Source organism: Carcharodon carcharias, chromosome 30 (genome assembly GCF_017639515.1).
Source record: "Carcharodon carcharias isolate sCarCar2 chromosome 30, sCarCar2.pri, whole genome shotgun sequence".
NCBI lineage: Eukaryota > Metazoa > Chordata > Chondrichthyes > Lamniformes > Lamnidae > Carcharodon > Carcharodon carcharias.
The window spans coordinates 3613730-3632567 of NC_054496.1; the positions used below are offsets into that span (position 1 = coordinate 3613730).

General features: G+C 49.7%; 2 protein-coding genes across 2 annotated transcripts; one reads left to right on the top strand and one right to left on the bottom strand.

The window, feature by feature from the left end:
• Nucleotides 1-110: 110 nt before the first annotated feature.
• wdr83 (WD repeat domain containing 83) lies at nucleotides 111-9932 on the bottom strand. The gene is made up of 9 exons (XM_041177371.1): nucleotides 9804-9932; nucleotides 6804-6924; nucleotides 5038-5143; nucleotides 4265-4313; nucleotides 3631-3757; nucleotides 3429-3496; nucleotides 2165-2273; nucleotides 1407-1521; nucleotides 111-484 (listed from the first exon to the last, which is right to left on the bottom strand). Exons 1-9 carry the CDS (start codon nucleotides 9904-9906, stop codon nucleotides 332-334), a joined length of 951 nt encoding a protein of 316 aa, XP_041033305.1. The 5' UTR covers nucleotides 9907-9932; the 3' UTR covers nucleotides 111-331.
• Nucleotides 9819-18011, top strand: wdr83os (WD repeat domain 83 opposite strand). The gene is made up of 4 exons (XM_041177372.1): nucleotides 9819-10018; nucleotides 11814-11919; nucleotides 16267-16364; nucleotides 17392-18011. The coding sequence occupies exons 1-4, from the start codon at nucleotides 9984-9986 to the stop codon at nucleotides 17456-17458; spliced, it is 306 nt and encodes a 101-aa protein (XP_041033306.1). The 5' UTR covers nucleotides 9819-9983; the 3' UTR covers nucleotides 17459-18011.
• The last annotated feature ends 827 nt before the right edge of the window (nucleotides 18012-18838 follow it).

Sequence of the window (18838 nt, forward strand, 5' to 3'; positions counted from 1 at the left end):
CTTGTTGAGGCTTTTTTTTCTCCACAGGGAATCCTGACATTAAAAACACAAATCAACTCACATCACAGTGAATCTCAGCCAGTTCTGAAAGGAATAATTTTATTCATTAAAAAAAACAATTAAAAAAAAACATGAACAAGAGATTCTCAAAGATAGATGAAGAGTCCTTGTGGTGTTATCCCCATCATCGTCCTGGTTGTGAATGTGTGGCTCACTCTTTGATTTCATCTCTCCACATGCTTGTTTGGAGTGAGGCTCAGAGAGAGCTTCTGTCCTGCCCTTTAGCCCCTGTAACCAGTGACTGTGACAAAATACGTGGGCCTGGTGATGGTCAAGAGGTGCTCTGTGTGTCTGCCTCATAGCTCTCATCTCCCCAGAGCTGGACAGCACCCTGGCTGGCAGTGAGCAAACAGGACTGCGTGGGATGGTAGCTCAGTGACTGCACTACACCCTTCCCAACGGGTAGAGTGACAGCACAGGATCCCTGCAACCAAAGAAGTACAGCATATAAAATAGAACATCCACCAACAACCAGCTCCACACATCCCAAAGAGCTTTACAGACAATTGATTACCAAGCATGTCACTTTGTACAATCAGGAATGTGGCTGACAATCTGCACAGCAAGATCCCACAAACAGCAATCTGATAATGACAAGGTAAGCTGTTAGTAATGTTGGTTGAGAATCAGGACACCAGGTTGAACTCCCCTGCTATTCTCAAATAATACTCTGGCACCTTTTACACCCACCTGAGAGAGCAGACAGGGCACAGTCTCTCAGTGAGGCACTAGAGTGTGACCCTGGATTACCTGCTTAAATCTCTGAAGTAGAACTTAAGTTCACAACTTTGCGACTGAGGCTGCCAAGTGCCACTCCTGTACCTCATCCAATAACCATTCCTTCTGTGCGAGTCTAGACTGTGCAGGTTGTCTAACTCGACCAAATCCATTCCTAAAATAGTTACATCAGAGAAAGAGGCCAATCAGCCCATCATGTCCATGCTGGCCCTCTGCAATTCACCTAGTGCCACTACCCCCACGCCTTCTCTCCGTATCCCTGCCCATTCTTTCTTTTCAGATAACAGCCTAGTTCCCTTTTGAATGCCTCGATCAAACCTGCTTCCACCAAACTCAGGCAGCACATTCCAGATTCTAACCACTCGCCGTGTGAAGAAGGTTCTCCTCATATCTCCATCGCTTCTTATTACCTTAAATCTGTGCCCTCTGGCTCTCGATCCTTCCACCAACGGGAACAGTTTCTCCCTATCTACTCTGTCCAAATCCTTCATGATTTTCAATACCTCAATCGAATCTCCTCTCAGCATGTTCTTCTCAATGGAGAATCCCCAGGAGCTGGCACCAGAAGTAATCAGGGTAATAGGTCAATGTGTGGAGGTTCTGCTCACCTCGACCAGATCCCAGAAATAGACAAGCCCATCCTCGGAACCGCTCACCACGTGTGTGTCAGACTCATTGAAGCAACAATCCAGCTTGTACTCTGTGTTCTTGTGTCCTGTATAGCTGTTGAAACAAAGTGAAACTCAAGTTCAGTGTCTGGAGAATGGGGTTTAGTTCAGCCACCTGTCTCGTTGCTAGGTTTCAAAGCAAGTCAGTCACTCAAACACTGCTGGCTGATGACATGGTAGCGCATCCACTTTGGGACCGGGGGAAGGGCAACCACTCTTGGCCAATCACAAGCTTAATTTTGGTGATTCAAACAAGCCCAAGGAGCTGAATCTCCCTCTTCCCATCTCTATTAAAGTTGTCAAATTCTTGTGCGAGTTGTAATCCCAGCTTTCTGATTAGGACCATATGGGACTGGGGGAAATCATAGAGAAATGAGAGAGTCTCCACTTACTGGAGTAACGGAAAGCGGGGAATCTCACATCAGGAGTGACACAGGAACAAGAGTGAGACGGATATCACTGATAGGGAACTGCAAAACACCAATAACATCTCTCAGTGCAATCCCCCTGTGAACAGTGCAAACCCCTGGTCAGCACTGAGTGACCTGAACCATCATCTCTTTGGTTAGGGGAGAAGGGTAGGTGGGCCTGTGTCCCCTAGAGGGCAAATGAGACAAACTGCTTTTGGGGGAGGTGATATTTGATTCTGCCTTTGATTCACCTGTCTTAGGAGATGACTAATACAGGATTTCACTTACTCGCCAAGGAGCTCCCCAGTCTCCTTATCCAACAGGCGCAGTGTGGAATCCAGGCTAGAGCTGAGCGAACACTGACCATCCCTGCTGAAACACACACTTGATATCGGACCTGTGAGAGAGGAAAATAAAGTCTGTCTGTGATAGAGACATGCTGACTGTGGCACTGATAGCAACACACACTAGCATTGAGATACTGTCACGCACGGATATATGCACACACTGACTGTCACGCACTGATTTATACACACACACTGACTGTCACGCACTGATATATAGACACACACTGACTGTCACGCACTGATATATAGACACACACTGACTGTCACGCACTGATATATACACACACACTGACTGTCACGCACTGATATATACACACACACTGACTGTCACGCACTGATATATACACACACTGACTGTCACGCACTGATATATACACACACTGACTGTCACGCACTGATATATACACACTGACTGTCACGCACTGATATATACACACACTGACTGTCACGCACTGATATATACACACTGACTGTCACGCACTGATATATACACACACTGACTGTCACGCACTGATATATACACACACTGACTGTCACGCACTGATATATACACACACTGACTGTCACGCGCTGAGATACACACTGACTGTCACGCACTGAGATACACACTGACTGTCACGCACTGAGATACACACTGTCATGCACTGAGATACACACTGACAGTCACGCACTGAGATACACACACAGACTGTCACGCATTGAGATACGCACACAGACTGTCACGCATTGAGATACGCACACTGACTGTCACGCACTGAGATATGCACACTGACTGTCACGCACTGAGATACGCACACTGACTGTCACGCACTGAGATACGCACACTGACTGTCACGCACTGAGATACGCACACTGACTGTCACGCACTGAGATACGCACACTGACTGTCACGCACTGAGATACGCACACTGACTGTCACGCACTGAGATACGCACATTGACTGTCACGCACTGAGATACGCACACTGACTGTCACGCACTGAGATACGCACACTGACTGTCACGCACTGAGATACGCACACTGTCACGCACTGAGATAAACACACTGACTGTCACGCACTGAGATAAACACACTGACTGTCACGCACTGAGATACACACACTGACTGTCACACACTGACTCCGTAGAACTGAGAGGTGCAGAATATCAATGTGAGCTGATATGATTCCATCCTGTTAAGATTTAATATTCACCATCTTGACTTACTTCCAATGAAATCTGCAAACAGCTGTCCCATCCGTAGATCATATCTCCGAACCCGCCCATCAACAGACCTGGAACAACATGAAGCTGTTATGATGCACAGCAAATCTACTAGTTACATGAGACTCACTGGATCTCAAGCCAAGCAATCCTGTACACTGGGGGTTTTGAATTGTAACTATGAGTGGGTTTGCTGTTCACCCACCCTGACAGAATTTCATGGTCTGAAACTTTCACACTGGAAATCCCATCCTTCGCTTCATTTAAGATTTGAATGGGCTCCGATGTCCGAGAGCGACAGTCCCAGCATCGAATCGAGGTGTCGATGGAACCTGCAATCACACTCTCCGGTTAATCAAAGTGTGCAATGTTAACACAGCATCAAAATGTAAACAAGTGGGGAGATTAGAACCTGCAGCTAACTCCCGGTAAAAACAATTGGTGTAGTAAGCTGAAAGGATCAGACTGAACAGTTCAACAGGCTCAAGGGGCAGAATGGCTGATTCCTGTTCTTAAGTTGCACTATCCAATTTCTCACACTAGGAGGGGCTGTACTTGTGAGGACCCGAACAACATAAAACAAAAGAACTGACATCAGCCTCCCTAACTAGACACACTGCATAATACGGAGTGCAGGAAGCAACTAATATTCCTGTACCTGCCCGCTAACCCCTGCCTATTGACCCACTGACCTCTGCCCACTACATCCCGTCCACCACCCACTCTGTTCAATAGCAGGTGAAGCAAAATCACAGATTGATTTAAGGCCAGGGTTGTGAAAGGTGGAAGTGTGTTGCCTGTGTGCCCTGAGTGGATCCCACAGGAAGCCCAACATTCACCTGAAACAATGACAGTTGACTCCTCGTTGAATTGAACACAGTTCACTTTCTGTAAAAAAATAAAGAGAGAGGAACAATGAGTGGCATTTGAAGGAAAGAGGGCAATGAGCAAGAGCAGAGTTAGGTGAGTGAAGATGATATTCGACAGTTAGCTTTGAGGAGGATTCTAAAGGTGGGGAAGGGGTTACAACAGAGAACCTGTATAAAGTGGGGATAAGAAGACTTTAAAAATTTGTTCACGGGATGTGGGCTTCGCTGGCTGGGCCAGCATTTATTTCCCATCCCTAATTGCCCTTGAGAAGGTGGTGGTGAGCTGCCTCCTTGAACTGCTGCAGTCCATGTGGTGTAGGTACACCCACAGTGCTGTTAGGGAGGGAGTTCCAGGGTTTTGACCCATTGGCAGAGTCACTGATTAAATCTCCATAGCAGCAGGAGCAGGAAAACGGTCAGTGAGTTGGCTAATGACATCCCTGGCCCCTCCCTCCCTCCAACACTATTCCAGTTCTGGTAGGTAAGGTTGTTGATTGACTATTTTTATTAATTCACAGGATGTGGGCTTCGCTGGCTGGGCCAGCATTTATTGCCCATCCCTAATTGCCCTTGAGAAGGTGGTGGTGGATGAGCTGCCTTCTTGAGCCGCTGCAGTCCACGTGGTGTAGGTACACCCACAGCGCTGTTAGGGAGGGAGTTCCAGGATTTTGACCCAGCGACAGTGAGGGAACGGTCGATATATTTCCACAGTGCTCCGTTTATTTACCAAACAGCTTTCTTACCCCTCCATGACCCCGGAATTTCCGGACCAGCTGTCCCGTCGCCACATCCCACAGGATGACAGTTTTATCGGCTCCACATGAGCAGATCTGGCTATTATCACAGGAGCTGAGGGAAATGAGAAGTCAGAGTGTGAGTGAATCAAAGGGAACCTGGAGCAGGAAGATTTGCAAAAAGCTCAGGCCAATGTTAGACCCCACACTCCAATTCACAGGGGCTAAAGGTCAGGGGGCTGAGGACCAGCTGACCCTGGGGGCAAAAGTCATGGGCTGGGGTCACGTCCACATCAAAACCAATACAAATGTAAAAGGAAGACCTGGGTTTGGGACGGGGAAAGAATAACCAGCACGGTGCAGGGGGCCATTCAGCCCACCACTGCTGTGCCGGGTCTTTCAGTGAATTGTTATAAAAGCTGTGTCTGTGGAGATTTTCCTGCGTAGACTTGGGACTCAAGAGTGAGACGCTGGAAAGCAGCCAGCAAGTCAGCACCTGACAGAGAGGAGAAAACATTGACCATAAGAACAAAATAGGAGCAGGAGTAGGCCATTCAGCCCCTCAAGCCATTCATTAAGATCTTGGCTGATCTGTCCCAGGCATCAGCTCCCCTTTCGTGCCAGCTCCGCATAGTGCTCAATTCCCTGATATTCCAAAAATCTATCTACCTCCTCTTTAAATACTTTCAGTGATCTAGCCTCCACAACTCTCTGGGGTAAAGAATTCTAGACATTCACTACCCTCTGAGAGAAGAAATTCCTTTGCATCTCAGTTTTAAATGAGCATCCCCTTATTCTGTAACAATGTCCCCTGGTTCGAGACTCCCCCACTAGTGGAAATATCTTCTCAGCATCTACCCTGTCAAGCCCCCTCAGAATCTTGCACGTTTCAATAAGATCACCCCTTATTCTTCTAACCTTTAATGAATAAAGGTCTAACCTGTTTAACTGTTCTTGATAAGTCAACCCCTTCATCCCAGGAATCAGCCTAGTGAATCTGTTTTGAACTGTCTCCAATGCCAGTATATCCTTTCTTAAATACAGGGACCAAAACTGTACGCAGTACTCCAGCTGCGGCCTCACCAACACCCTGTACAGTTGTAACAAGACTTACCTATTTTTAAACTCCAGCCCCCTAGCAATACAGACCAAAATTCCATTTGCCTTCTTAATTACTTGCTGCACCTGCATGCTAACTTTTTATGTTTCATGCACAAGAAGATCCAGATCCCTCTGTGCTATATTTTTTTGGGAATCTCTCTCCATTTAAATACTAGTCTGCCTTTTGATTCTTCCTACCAAAGCGCATGACCTCACACTTTCCTACATTAAACTCCATCTGCCAAGTTTTTGCCCACTCACTCAACCTGTCTATATCCCCTTGCAGATTCCTTATATCTTCATCACAATATGCCCTCCCACCTATTTTTGTATCGTCAGTAAATTTGGAAACATTACACTCTGCCCCCTCCTCCAAGTCATTAATATTGATAGTAAATAATTGAGGCCCTGGGACTGATCCTTGTGGCACTCCCACTAGTTACGCCTTTCCAACCTGAAAAAGACCCATTAATCCCTACTCTCTGTCTTCTGTGTGTTAACCAATCCTCAGTCCATGCTAATACATTACCTCCAATACCGTGAGCTCCTACCTTGTGCAATAACCTTTTATGTGCATCTTATGGAATACCTTCTGGAAATTGTGTTTAGGACAATTGGTCTGCAGGGTATGTTCACTGTGTAAATTGGGATGAGGGTGACAGTGAGGGTCTTACCCAGCAGAATCTAGAACCTCGTATCCATGGCCAGAGTAGGTCTTTAGAAGAATTCCTCGATGTGGATTCCACAGTTTTAGGGATTTGTCACTGCCGCAGGTTAGACAGTAATTACCATCCGCTGGAATAGAAGAGAGAATATTATAGCTAACAAATACAGTGTCCCTAAATACCACCCAAACACACTGTCCCCAAATACAGTGTCCCTAAATATCACCCAAACACGCTGTCCCTAAACATCACCAAACACACTCTCCCGAAACATCACCAAACACACTCTCCCGAAACATCACCAAACACACTCTCCCTAAACACCACCCAAATAGATGTCCCTAAATACCACGCAAATAGTGTCCCCAAATACCACCCAAACACACTCTCCCTAAACACCACCAAACACACTCTCCCTAAACACCACCCAAATAGATGTCCCTAAATACCACCCAAACACACTGTCCCCAAATACCACCCAAAGACACTGTCCCTAAATACCATCCAAACACAGTGTCCCTAAACACCACCCAAATACCCTGAACAATAAATATCTTAACTATCCAGCACGAGCACATCACCTCTGAAATTGTCACTGTCTGGATCACCAGGAGGAGGGGGTTTGGGAGAAAAGGGTGTTTGTGGGAGAAAGTTACATACGGAGGTATATACAGGGGGGTGGGGTTTATTTGGGGAGGGATATATAAGGGATTATATTTGGGGTCGGGGGTTTTGGGCTGTGGTATACATGGGGGTATATTAGGGATTTTAGGGAGGGATATACAAAAGGGTAGATTTGAGTGGGTGCTGGGGAGGGTATACAAGGGGGTATATTGGGGGCTGGGGCTTTTGTGGAGGGGTATACATGGGGGCATAGTGGGGGTTGGGGGTTTTGGGGAGGGGTACGCAATGGGTATATTTGGGGGAAAGTTATACAAGGGGGTACATTTGGAATTAGGGTTTGAGTGAGGGGTAAACAAGGAGGTAGGGATTTTGGGGAGGAGTATACAAGGGGATATATTGGGAGTTGGGAGTTTTGGGGAGGGGTATACAAGAGGGTATATTGGGGTTTTGGGGAGGGGTATACAAGGAGTTAAATTGGGGGTTGGGAGTTTTGGGGGAGGGAATATCTGGGGTGGGTTGGGGTTTTGGGGAGGGGTATACAAGGGAGTATTTTGGAGATTGGGATTGGGGGAGGGGAATACAAGGGGGTATATTGAAGTTTGGGATTTTAGGGAGGGATATACAAGAGGGTATATTGAGGGTTGGAGTTTGGGGAGGGGTATACAAGGGGGTATATGGGGTGTTGGGGTTTTGGGAGCAGAATACAAGGGGATATATCGGGAGTTGAAGTTTTGGGGAGAGGTATACAAGAGGGTATATTGAGGGCTGGGGTTTTAGGGAGGGATATACAAGGGGGTATTTTGGGGTTTGGGGAGGGGTATACAGGGGGTTGGGGTTTTGGGGAGGGGTATACAAGGGGGTATATTGGGGGTTGGGGAGGGGTATATAAGTAGGTATATTGAGGGTTGGGGAGGGGTATATAACGAGGTATATTGGGGGTTGGGGAGGGGTATACAAGAGGGTATATTGAGAGTTGGGGTTTTGGGGAGGGGTATACAAGGCGGTATTTTGGGGGTTGGGGTTTTGGAGAGGGGTATACAAGGTATATTGAGGGCTGGAGTTTGGGGAGGGGTATACAAGAGGGTATATGGGGTGTTGGGGTTTTGGGAGGAGAATACAAGGGGATATATCGGGAGTTGAAGTTTTGGGGAGAGGTATACAAGAGGGTATATTGAGGGCTGGGGTTTTAGGGAGGGATACACAACAGGGTATTTTGGGGTTTGGGGAGGTGTATACAGGGGGTATATTGGGGGTTGGGGTTTTGGGGAGGGGTATACAAGGGGGTATTTTGGGGGTTGGGGAGGGGTATACAGGGGGTATATTGGGGGTTGGGGTTTTGGGGAGGGGTATACAAGGGGGTGTTTTGGGGGTTGGGGAGGGGTATACAGGGGGTATATTGGGGGTTGGGGTTTTGGGGAGGGGTATACAAGGGGGTGTTTTGGGGAGGGGTATACAGGGAGTTGGGGAGGGGTATATTTGGGGTTGAGGAGGGGTATATTTGGGGTTGGGGAGGGGTATACAGGGGGTTGGGGAGGGGTATACAGTGGGTTGGGGAGGGGTATGCAGGGGGTTGGGGAGGGGTATGCAGGGGGTTGGGAAGGGGTATATTTGGGGTTTGGGGAGGTGTATACAGGGGGTATATTGGGGGTTGGGGAGGGGTATACAGGGGGTTGGGGAGGGGTATACAGTGGGTTGGGGAGGGGTATGCAGGGGGTTGGGAAGGGGTATATTTGGGGTTGAGGAGGGGTATATTTGGGGTTGAGGAGGGGTATATTTGGGGTTGGGGAGGGGTATACAGGGGGTTGGGGAGGGGTATACAGTGGGTTGGGGAGGGGTATGCAGGGGGTTGGGAAGGGGTATATTTGGGGTTTGGGGAGGTGTATACAGGGGGTATATTGGGGGTTGGGGAGGGGTATACAGGGAGTTGGGGAGGGGTATATTTGGGGTTGAGGAGGGGTATATTTGGGGTTGAGGAGGGGTATATTTGGGGTTGGGGAGGGGTATACAGGGGGTTGGGGAGGGGTATACAGTGGGTTGGGGAGGGGTATGCAGGGGGTTGGGAAGGGGTATATTTGGGGTTTGGGGAGGTGTATACAGGGGGTATATTGGGGGTTGGGGTTTTGGGGAGGGGTATACAAGGGGGTGTTTTGGGGAGGGGTATACAGGGAGTTGGGGAGGGGTATATTTGGGGCTGGGGAGGGGTATACAAGGGGCTATTTTGGGAGGGAGGGGGGTTTGGAGGCGGGACCATGCTTCCTGCAGTTTGATCCTCCGGCCGCTGTGGGCGCTGACTCCAGTCCGGCGCCTTTAAGAACCCGCGCCCGCGCTCCCGGTTGGCGGTTTGGGGGGGGGGGGGGGGCGGAATTAATGTCGGAGGTTGGTTACCGTTGAAGCGAACGGCCCGGACAGCCCCCTGTCCGCACGGGAAAGTCCGGAGCCGCTGGCTCGGGAAGCGCGGAGCCTGAGGCCGGGGAGCCGGAAACGCCATCGCCGAAATACGGACCGGGGTTTCGGGTTCCGTTTCCGGTTCCGGGTGAAGGTCACGGAGGCGGAGGCTGCGACAAGATGGCGGATCCGCGGCGGCCGAACAAAATCCTCAGGTGAAGCCCAGAGAGAGAGAGAATCCGGACCCAGATCCGGGTCTGTTTCCCCCCCCCCCCTACCCCTGGGGCGGGGGTTATTCTCCACTCGAGAACCCCCCCCCCCATCCCCACAATATGTCCTCATTCCCCCCCCCCCCCCAATACACTTGTCCATCCCCGCCCCCCCCACCAAACCCAGGGACACTCTTCATGCCCCCCCACCCCCACTCTCTCCGGCTGAAGAGGTTTCTCCTGAATTCCCGCTTGGATTTCCTGGTGACTCTCATACTGACGGCCTCCAGCCCAGCTTCCCACCCACCCCCCCCCCCCCCCGCCCCCTCCAACTCAGGAGGAAACCTCCCCCCCCTGTAGCCGCTCAGTATCATTTCCTCATTAGAAGGAACGATATTCGTGATCCCTCAGCATCTTTCAGGAGAGGGGAGGCCCAGCCTGTCAGTCATTTCCTGATATGTAAACCTGCACATCTCTGGAATCATCCTTGGAAATCTGCTCTGCGCCTTCTCCAGCCCTTTTCTTTTAAAAAAAGAAATATATGATGGCCAGAACTATTGCAGCACTCCACAAGTGTGCTCTCACCAAGGTTTGAGACATAATCTCCTTACTTTACAATTCTATCCCTCTAGATATTAAACCTAATGCTTGCTTTGCCTATTCTGTCCTGAGGCCAGCTCGCAACCCATTCTGCCACTTGTCCCCGGACTTCACATTCTCTGACCTTATCCATTAGTCTATTATGAGGCTCCTTATCGAAGGCCTTTTAAAAATCTAGACAAATTATATGTACAGTATTAACATTGTCTACTCTCTCTATTATCTTCTCTAAAAATTTAACAAGGTTGGTCAAGCAAGATTTTCCCTTTTGAACTCCATGCTGACTATTCATTATTGTATTTCTCATTTCTAGATGTTCTTCCATTCTCTCTCTTAGTCAAGATTTCATTATTTTTCCTACCACTAGGTTAAGATGATTGGTCTATAATTCACTGGACATGTTCTGTCCCTCTTAAATATAAGAAATACACTTGCTGAAGGGGAGAGCTCTGCCATTGTATAATGCTGGGGCACAGTACTGGTGGGGCAGCTCTGTCACTCTATAACACTGGATACCATGCTGGTGGATACAGGTCTGCCAATGTATAACACTGGGGTACAGTACTGGTGGGGACAGGTCCGTCACTGTATAACACTGGGGTACAATACTTGTGAGGACAGGTATGTCTCTGTATAACATTGGGGTAGAGTACTAGTGTGGACAGGTCTATCACTACAACACTTGGGTACAAATACTAGTGGGGACAGGTCTGTCACGGTATAACACTGGGGTACAGTGCTGGTGGGGACAGGTCTGTCACTGGATAACACTGGGGTACAGTGCTGGTGGGGACATGTCTGTCACTGGATAACACTGGGGTACAGTGCTGGTGGGGATAGGTCTGTCACTGGATAACACCGAAGTATAGTGCTGGTGGGGACAGGTCTGTCATTGGATAACACTGGGGTAAGGTACTGGTGTGGACAGATCTGTCACTGTATAATGCTGAGCTACAGTACTAGCGAGGACAGGTCCGTGTTACTGTGTAGCACTGGTGTACAGTACTGGTGGGACAGGTCTGTGATTGTATAACACCAGGATACAGTTCTGGTGAGGACAGGTCTGCCACTGTATAACACTGGGGTAAAGTGTAGATGGTGATTGGTCTGTCACTGTGTAGTGCTGCATGTATATATGAGGAAGGTTCTGTGTTGCTCATCTTCCGACCTTAATTTCTGAAACTTGTTCATTTAATTCCAGGTACAAACCACCCGCCAGTGATAATAACCCAACCCTAGAGGATCCAACTCCTGATTATATGAACCTGCTTGGGATGATCTTCAGCATGTGTGGTCTGATGTTAAAGGTACTCTCATCCCATCTTTTCCTTCTCTCTTCCTGAGTGGTGATTCTGAATGATCGCTCCCTGTTGAGCTTCACAGCAAAAGAAACCAGGCTATGAGCCAAATCCAAAGAACACAGCAACCTGACAAACAAAACTCTAGGCAGATTTCTCCCATCTTAATTTGAAGGTTGTGGGGTCTATTGTCTTTAGTCTGACGTGACTGCTTCTCGGGGTCTGAAACGGTGTAGTTTGGGGTTTGATACGGGTGTAGTTTGGGGTTGGGGTTCGATACAGGTGTAGTTTGGGGTTGGGGTTCGATACGGGTGTAGTTTGGCGTTGGGGTTTGATACGGGTGTAGTTTGGGGTTGGGGTTTGATACGGGTGTAGTTTGGGGTTGGGGTTTGATAGGGGTGTAGTTTGGGGTTGGGGTTTGATACGGGTGTAGTTTGGGGTTGGGGTTTGATACGGGTGTAGTTTGGGGTTGAGGTTTGATACGGGTGTAGTTTGGGGTTGGGGTTTGATACGGGTGTAGTTTGGGGTTGGGGATTGATAGGGGTGTAGCTTGGGGTTGCGGTTTGATACGGGTGTAGCTTGGGGTTGGGGTTTGATAGGGGTGTAGTTTGGGGTTGTGGTTGGGGTTTGATACGGGTGTAGTTTGGGGTTGGGGTTCGATACAGGTGTAGTTTGGGGTTGGGGTTCGATACGGGTGTAGTTTGGGGTTGGGGTTTGATACGGGTGTAGTTTGGCGTTGGGGTTTGATACCGGTGTAGTTTGGGGTTGGGGTTTGATACGGGTGTAGTTTGGGGTTGGGGTTTGATAGGGGTGTAGTTTGGGGTTGGGGTTTGATACGGGTGTAGTTTGGGGTTGGGGTTTGATACGGGTGTAGTTTGGGGTTGGGGTTTGATACGGGTGTAGTTTGGGGTTGGGGTTTGATACGGGTGTAGTTTGGGGTTGGGGATTGATACGGGTGTAGTTTGGGGTTGAGGTTTGATACGGGTGTAGTTTGGGGTTGGGATTTGATACGGGTGTAGTTTGGGGTTGGGGATTGATAGGGGTGTAGCTTGGGGTTGCGGTTTGATACGGGTGTAGCTTGGGGTTGGGGTTTGATAGGGGTGTAGTTTGGGGTTGTGGTTGGGGTTTGATACGGGTGTAGTTTGGGGTTGGGGATTGATAGGGGTGTAGCTTGGGGTTGGGGTTTGATACGGGTGTAGTTTGGGGTTGGGGTTTGATAGGGTTGTAGTTTGGGGTTGGGGTTTGATATGGGTGTAGTTTGGGTTTGGGGTTTGATATGGGTGTAGTTTGGGGTTGGGGTTTGATATGGGTGTAGTTTGGGGTTGGGGTTTGATACGGGTGTAGTTTGGGGTTGGGGTTTGATACGGGTGTAGTTTGGGGTTGGGGTTTGATACGGGTGTAGTTTGGGGTTGGGGTTTGATACGGGTGTAGTTTGGGGTTGGGGTTTGATACAGGTGTAGTTTGGGGTTGGGGTTTGATACGGGTGTAGTTTGGGGTTGGGGTTTGATACGGGTGTAGTTTGGGGTTGGGGTTTGATACGGGTGTAGTTTGGGGTTGGGGTTTGATATGGGTGTAGTTTGGGGTTGGGGTTTGATACGGGTGTAGTTTGGGGTTGGGCTTTGATACGGGTGTGGTTGGGGTTTGATACGGGTGTGGTTTGAAGTTGGGCTTTGATATGGGTGTAGTTTGGGGTTGGGCTTTGATACGGGTGTAGTTTGGGGTTGGGCTTTGATACGGGTGTAGTTTGGGGTTGGGCTTTGATACGGGTGTAGTTTGGGGTTGGGCTTTGATTCGGGTGTAGTTTGGGGTTGGGGTTTGATTCGGGTGTAGTTTGGAGTTGGGGTTTGATACGGGTGCAGTTTGGGGTTGGGGTTTGATACGGGTGCAGTTTGGGGTTGGGGTTTGATACGGGTGTAGCTTGGGGTTGGGGTTTGATAGGGGTGTAGCTTGGGGTTGGGGTTTGATAGGGGTGTAGCTTGGGGTTGGGGTTTGATAGGGGTGTAGCTTGGGGTTGGGGTTTGATAGGGGTGTAGCTTGGGGTTGGGGTTTGATAGGGGTGTAGCTTGGGGTTGGGGTTTGATACGGGTGTAGCTTGGGGTTGGGGTTTGATAGGGGTGTAGCTTGGGGTTGGGGTTTGATAGGGGTGTAGTTTGGCGTTGGGATTTGATAGGGGTGTAGTTTGGCGTTGGGGTTTGATAGGGGTGTAGTTTGGGCACCGTTGTGGCTTGGGTTTGGGGTTTGATACGGGTGTGGTTTGGGGTTGGGGTTTGACACGGGTGTAGGTTGGGGTTGGGGTTTGACACGGGTGTAGTTTGGGGTTGGGGTTTGACACGGGTGTAGTTTGGGGTTGGGGTTTGACACGGGTGTAGTTTGGGGTTGGGGTTTGACACGGGTGTAGTTTGGGGTTGGGGTTTGACACGGGTGTAGTTTGGGGTTGGGATTTGACACGGTGTAGTTTGGGGTTGGGGTTTGACACGGGTGTAGTTTGGGGTTGGGGTTTGACACGGGTGTAGTTTGGGGTTGGGGTTTGACACGGGTGTAGTTTGGGGTTGGGATTTGACACGGGTGTAGCTTGGTGTTGGGGTTTGACACGGGTGTAGTTTGGGGTTGGGGTTTGACACGGGTGTAGTTTGGGGTTGGGGTTTGGTACGGGCGTAGTTTGGGGTTGGGGTTTGGTACGGGCGTAGTTTGGGGTTGGGGTTTGGTACGGGCGTAGTTTGGGGTTGGGGTTTGGTACAGGTGTAGTTTGGGGTTGGGGTTTGATAGCGGCGTAGTTTGGCGTTGGGGATTGATAGGGGTGTAGTTTGGCATTGGGATTTGATAGGGGTGTAGTTTGGCGTTGGGATTTGATAGGGGTGTAGTTTGGCGTTGGGATTTGATAGGGGTGTAGTTTGGCGTTGGGGTTTGATAGGGGTGTAGTTTGGCATTGGGGTTTGATAGGGGTGTAGTTTGGCGTTGGGGTTTGATAGGGGTGTCGTTTGGCGTTGGGGTTTGATAGGGGTGTCGTTTGGCGTTGGGGTTTGATAGGGGTGTCGTTTGGCGTTGGGGTTTGATAGGGGTGTCGTTTGGCGTTGGGTTTTGATAGGGGTGTAGTTTGGGGTTGGGGTTTGATAGGGGTGTAGTTTGGGGTTGGTGTTTGATAACGGCGTAGTTTGGCGTTGGGGATTGATAGGGGTGTAGTTTGGGGTTGGGGTTTGATAGGGGTGTAGTTTGGCGTTGGGACTTGATAGGGGTGTAGTTTGGCGTTGGGATTTGATAGGGGTGTAGTTTGGCGTTGGGATTTGATAGGGGTGTAGTTTGGCGTTGGGATTTGATAGGGGTGTAGTTTGGCATTGGGATTTGATAGGGGTGTAGTTTGGCGTTGGGATTTGATAGGGGTGTAGTTTGGCGTTGGGATTTGATAGGGGTGTAGTTTGGTGTTGGGGTTTGATAGGGGTGTAGTTTGGCATTGGGGTTTGATAGGGGTGTAGTTTGGCGTTGGGGTTTGATACTTGTGTAGTTTGGCGTTGGGGTTTGATAGGGTTGTCGTTTGGCGTTGGGGTTTGATAGGGTTGTCGTTTGGCGTTGGGGTTTGATAGGGGTGTAGTTTGGCGTTGGGGTTTGATAGGGGTGTAGTTTGGGGTTGGGATTTGATAGGGGTGTAGTTTGGAGTTGGGGTTTTGTACGGGTGTAGTTTGGGGTTGGGTTTTGGTTCGGGTGTAATTTCCTTTTGGGTTTTGGTTCGGGTGTAGTTTCCTTTTGGGGTTTGATATGGGTGTAGTTTGGGGTTGAGTATTGATACAGGTGTAGTTTGGGGTTGGGGTTTGATACGGGTGTAGTTTGGGGTTGGGCTTTGACACGGTTGTAGTTTGGGGTTGGGGTTTGATACGGGTGTAGTTTGGGGTGGGCTTTGACACAGTTGTAGGTTGGAGTTGGGCTTTGACATGGTTGTAGTTTGGGGTTGGGGTTGGGCTTGGGCTTTGACACGGTTGTAGTTTGGGGTTGGGGTTGGTCTTTGACACGGTTGTGGGTTGGGGTTGGGCTTTGACACGGTTGTAGTTTGGGGTTGGGGTTGGGCTTTGACACGGTTGTAGTTTGGGGTTGGGGTTGGGCTTTGACACGGTTGTAGTTTGGGGTTGGGGTTGGGCTTTGACACGGTTGTAGTTTGGGGTTGGGGTTGGGCTTTGACACAGTTGTAGTTTGGGGTTGGGCTTTGACACGGTTGTAGTTTGGGGTTGGGGTTGGGCTTTGACACAGTTGTAGTTTGGGGTTGGGGTTGGGCTTTGACACGGTTGTAGCTTGGGGTAGGGGTTTGATATGGGATGTGTTTGCAGTGCCCAGGGGTTGACGTCTCTCTCTCCCTGTCTCTGTCTCTAGTTGAAGTGGTGTGCCTGGATTGCTGTCTACTGCTCTTTTATCAGTTTTGCAAACTCGCGCAGCTCAGAAGACACCAAACAAATGATGAGCAGTTTCATGTATGTGAAACCTTTTCCTTTTATTCTCATTCATTTCAGCTTCAAACGTCACAAACATTTTTCAGTCGATGATGCACTTTAAGAAACTGTTACAATGCAGGGAATGCCAGTCGGTCCTCGCACAGAAAGCTCCCACAAAACAGCTGTCAGAGAAATTAAATGAATGAACACATTATCTATATCCACCAATGTTGATTGCAGGGAAAGTATTGGCCTCAGGACACCCCCTGCCCCCGCCGCTTACCATCCAACACCCCACACACCAGCTCTTCTGAGCTTTAACCTGAGAGGACCGACATGGTTTTGGGATTGAACATCTCATCCACAAGTTGTTACCACCAATGGTGCAGCACTCACGCAGCGCTGACCCCGCTGGCAGCCCCGGTGCTCTCTCAGCGTTGACCCTCCCCCACCCCCACCCCTGCTCCCTCAGTGCTGACCCCCCCTCCGCATTGACCCCCCACCCACCCCTCCCTAAGTGTTGACCCCCCCCCCCCCCCCACCCACCCCTCCCTCAGTACTGACCTCCCCTCCACCCGGTGCTCACTCAGCGCTGTCGCACTCCCTCAGCGCTGACCCTCTCAGCGCCCCCCCCCCCCCCCAAACCCCTGCTCCCTCAGTCCCTCAGCACTGACCCCCACCCCACACCCAGCACTCCCTTAGCGCTGACCCTCTCACCACCCCCCCCCCAACCCCCCCCCCCGCAAAGCCCCTGCTCCCTCAGCGCTGACCCCCAGCACTCCCTCAGTACTGACCTCCCCTCCCCCCAGCGGTCCCTCAGTATTGATTCCCCAGGTGAACCCTCAGCACTGCCCTTCTGAAGCACATTGAGACATAAGTTGTTGCTGGATTTGATGCAGGGCTGGAAGGGCCATGGAGAGGGTATTGGTGCCTTGGGGAGGGTAAGGAGATGGTTTAGAGGGTTTTGTTGAGGGAGAATGTCAGGTGCAGGTGCTGGGAGACCATCTTTGTGATTTGTGACGTGTTATTGCTATGAGCCCTGACCTTTCACCTCTTTGTTTTTCAGGTTGTCAATTTCAGCAGTGGTGATGTCATACCTACAGAACCCGCAACCCATGTCCCCGCCATGGTAACACGCCAGGCCCCTCCCTCACCCCGGTAACACCATGGTAATGGGCCAGGCACCTCCCTCACCCCGGTAACACCATGGTAATGGGCCAGGCACCTCCCTCACCCCGGTAACACCATGGTAACGGGCCAGGCACCTCCCTCACCCCGTTAATACCATGGTAACGGGCCAGGCCCCTCCCTCACCCCGGTAACACCATGGTAACGGGCCAGGCCCCTCCCTCACCGTGGTAACACCATGGTAACAGGCCAGGCCCCTCCCAGGAATGACTGGTACTGCAGCCACGCCCAACCATCACACTTGCATCTCTCCCTTCCTCCATCGGTAACCCACCCTCTCCTCTACTTGGTTATGGCCACAGATGCCCCCCCTCTCCCAAGTCCCCGTCTTGATAGCAGACTTGACCCACCTTCCTCCTCACTCCCAGGGCAGCAGACATGATAAAACCCTTCTTCTTCCCTGGACATGGTTTGTGTTGTACAAAGATCAGGGGAGAAGCTGTGAGATTGTTGAACAAATAAACTTACTCAAACTTGGAAATAAAATCTAATTTATCAGCTCTGATCAGCTTTACAATTACTTTTTAATTGTGACCTGTGAAGCACATTGAAGGTGGGGTCACAATGAGCGCTCAGACTCGGCCTGTCTCTGTGAAATTTCACCATGGCTGGAAGCTGGCACCAATTCACTGAATCAGCCTAGCCTCAGGCTGCCCTGACCCCTCCTGGGTAACTTGTCGTCCTGTGTCCCTTAACATTTCCGTTTCCTCCTGTTTTGCAAGAATTCTCATTTGGACTTGATTCAGTGAGGAACTCGTAAACAAAAAAGGTACAAATCTGAATTAGCAGCAGAAGCTAGTTGTCAGATTCATTTTAGAATACTAATTCATCTAAACCACATCGTTCTGAGTCTATTTCCTAAAAGTACTTTGTCGTTTGATAGTACAGAACTGGAGTATTGCTAAAAAAAGAGACGTGTTAAAGCTTTTCCTCTTGAACTCATCAGGACACTTCATAAGAATACCAATATAAGCGGAAATCAACTATTTATACTGTATTTGAAGAGATTGCTGATTGGTTGGCAAGTGGCGTAGCCATTGAGAATGCACCACTGAAGGGGACTGACAGCTAACTGGCAAGCATTGTTTGAGATTTAAACCAGGCAGCTTGACCCTGATGGGTCAAGGCATTGTCCTGAGGAATGAGTCAGCGAATGGCTGTCACTTATTTTGTTTAGCTGAACCAGGCACAATGTGTGTACATGTTCTTTGTCTGCAACAAACGGCCCTGTGTATTAATATATGTAGCTTCCAGTACACGCAAATGCACCACACTGCGAACCCGACTGACAATCTTAAATTGGTTGTCAGCATAATTCTTAGCAC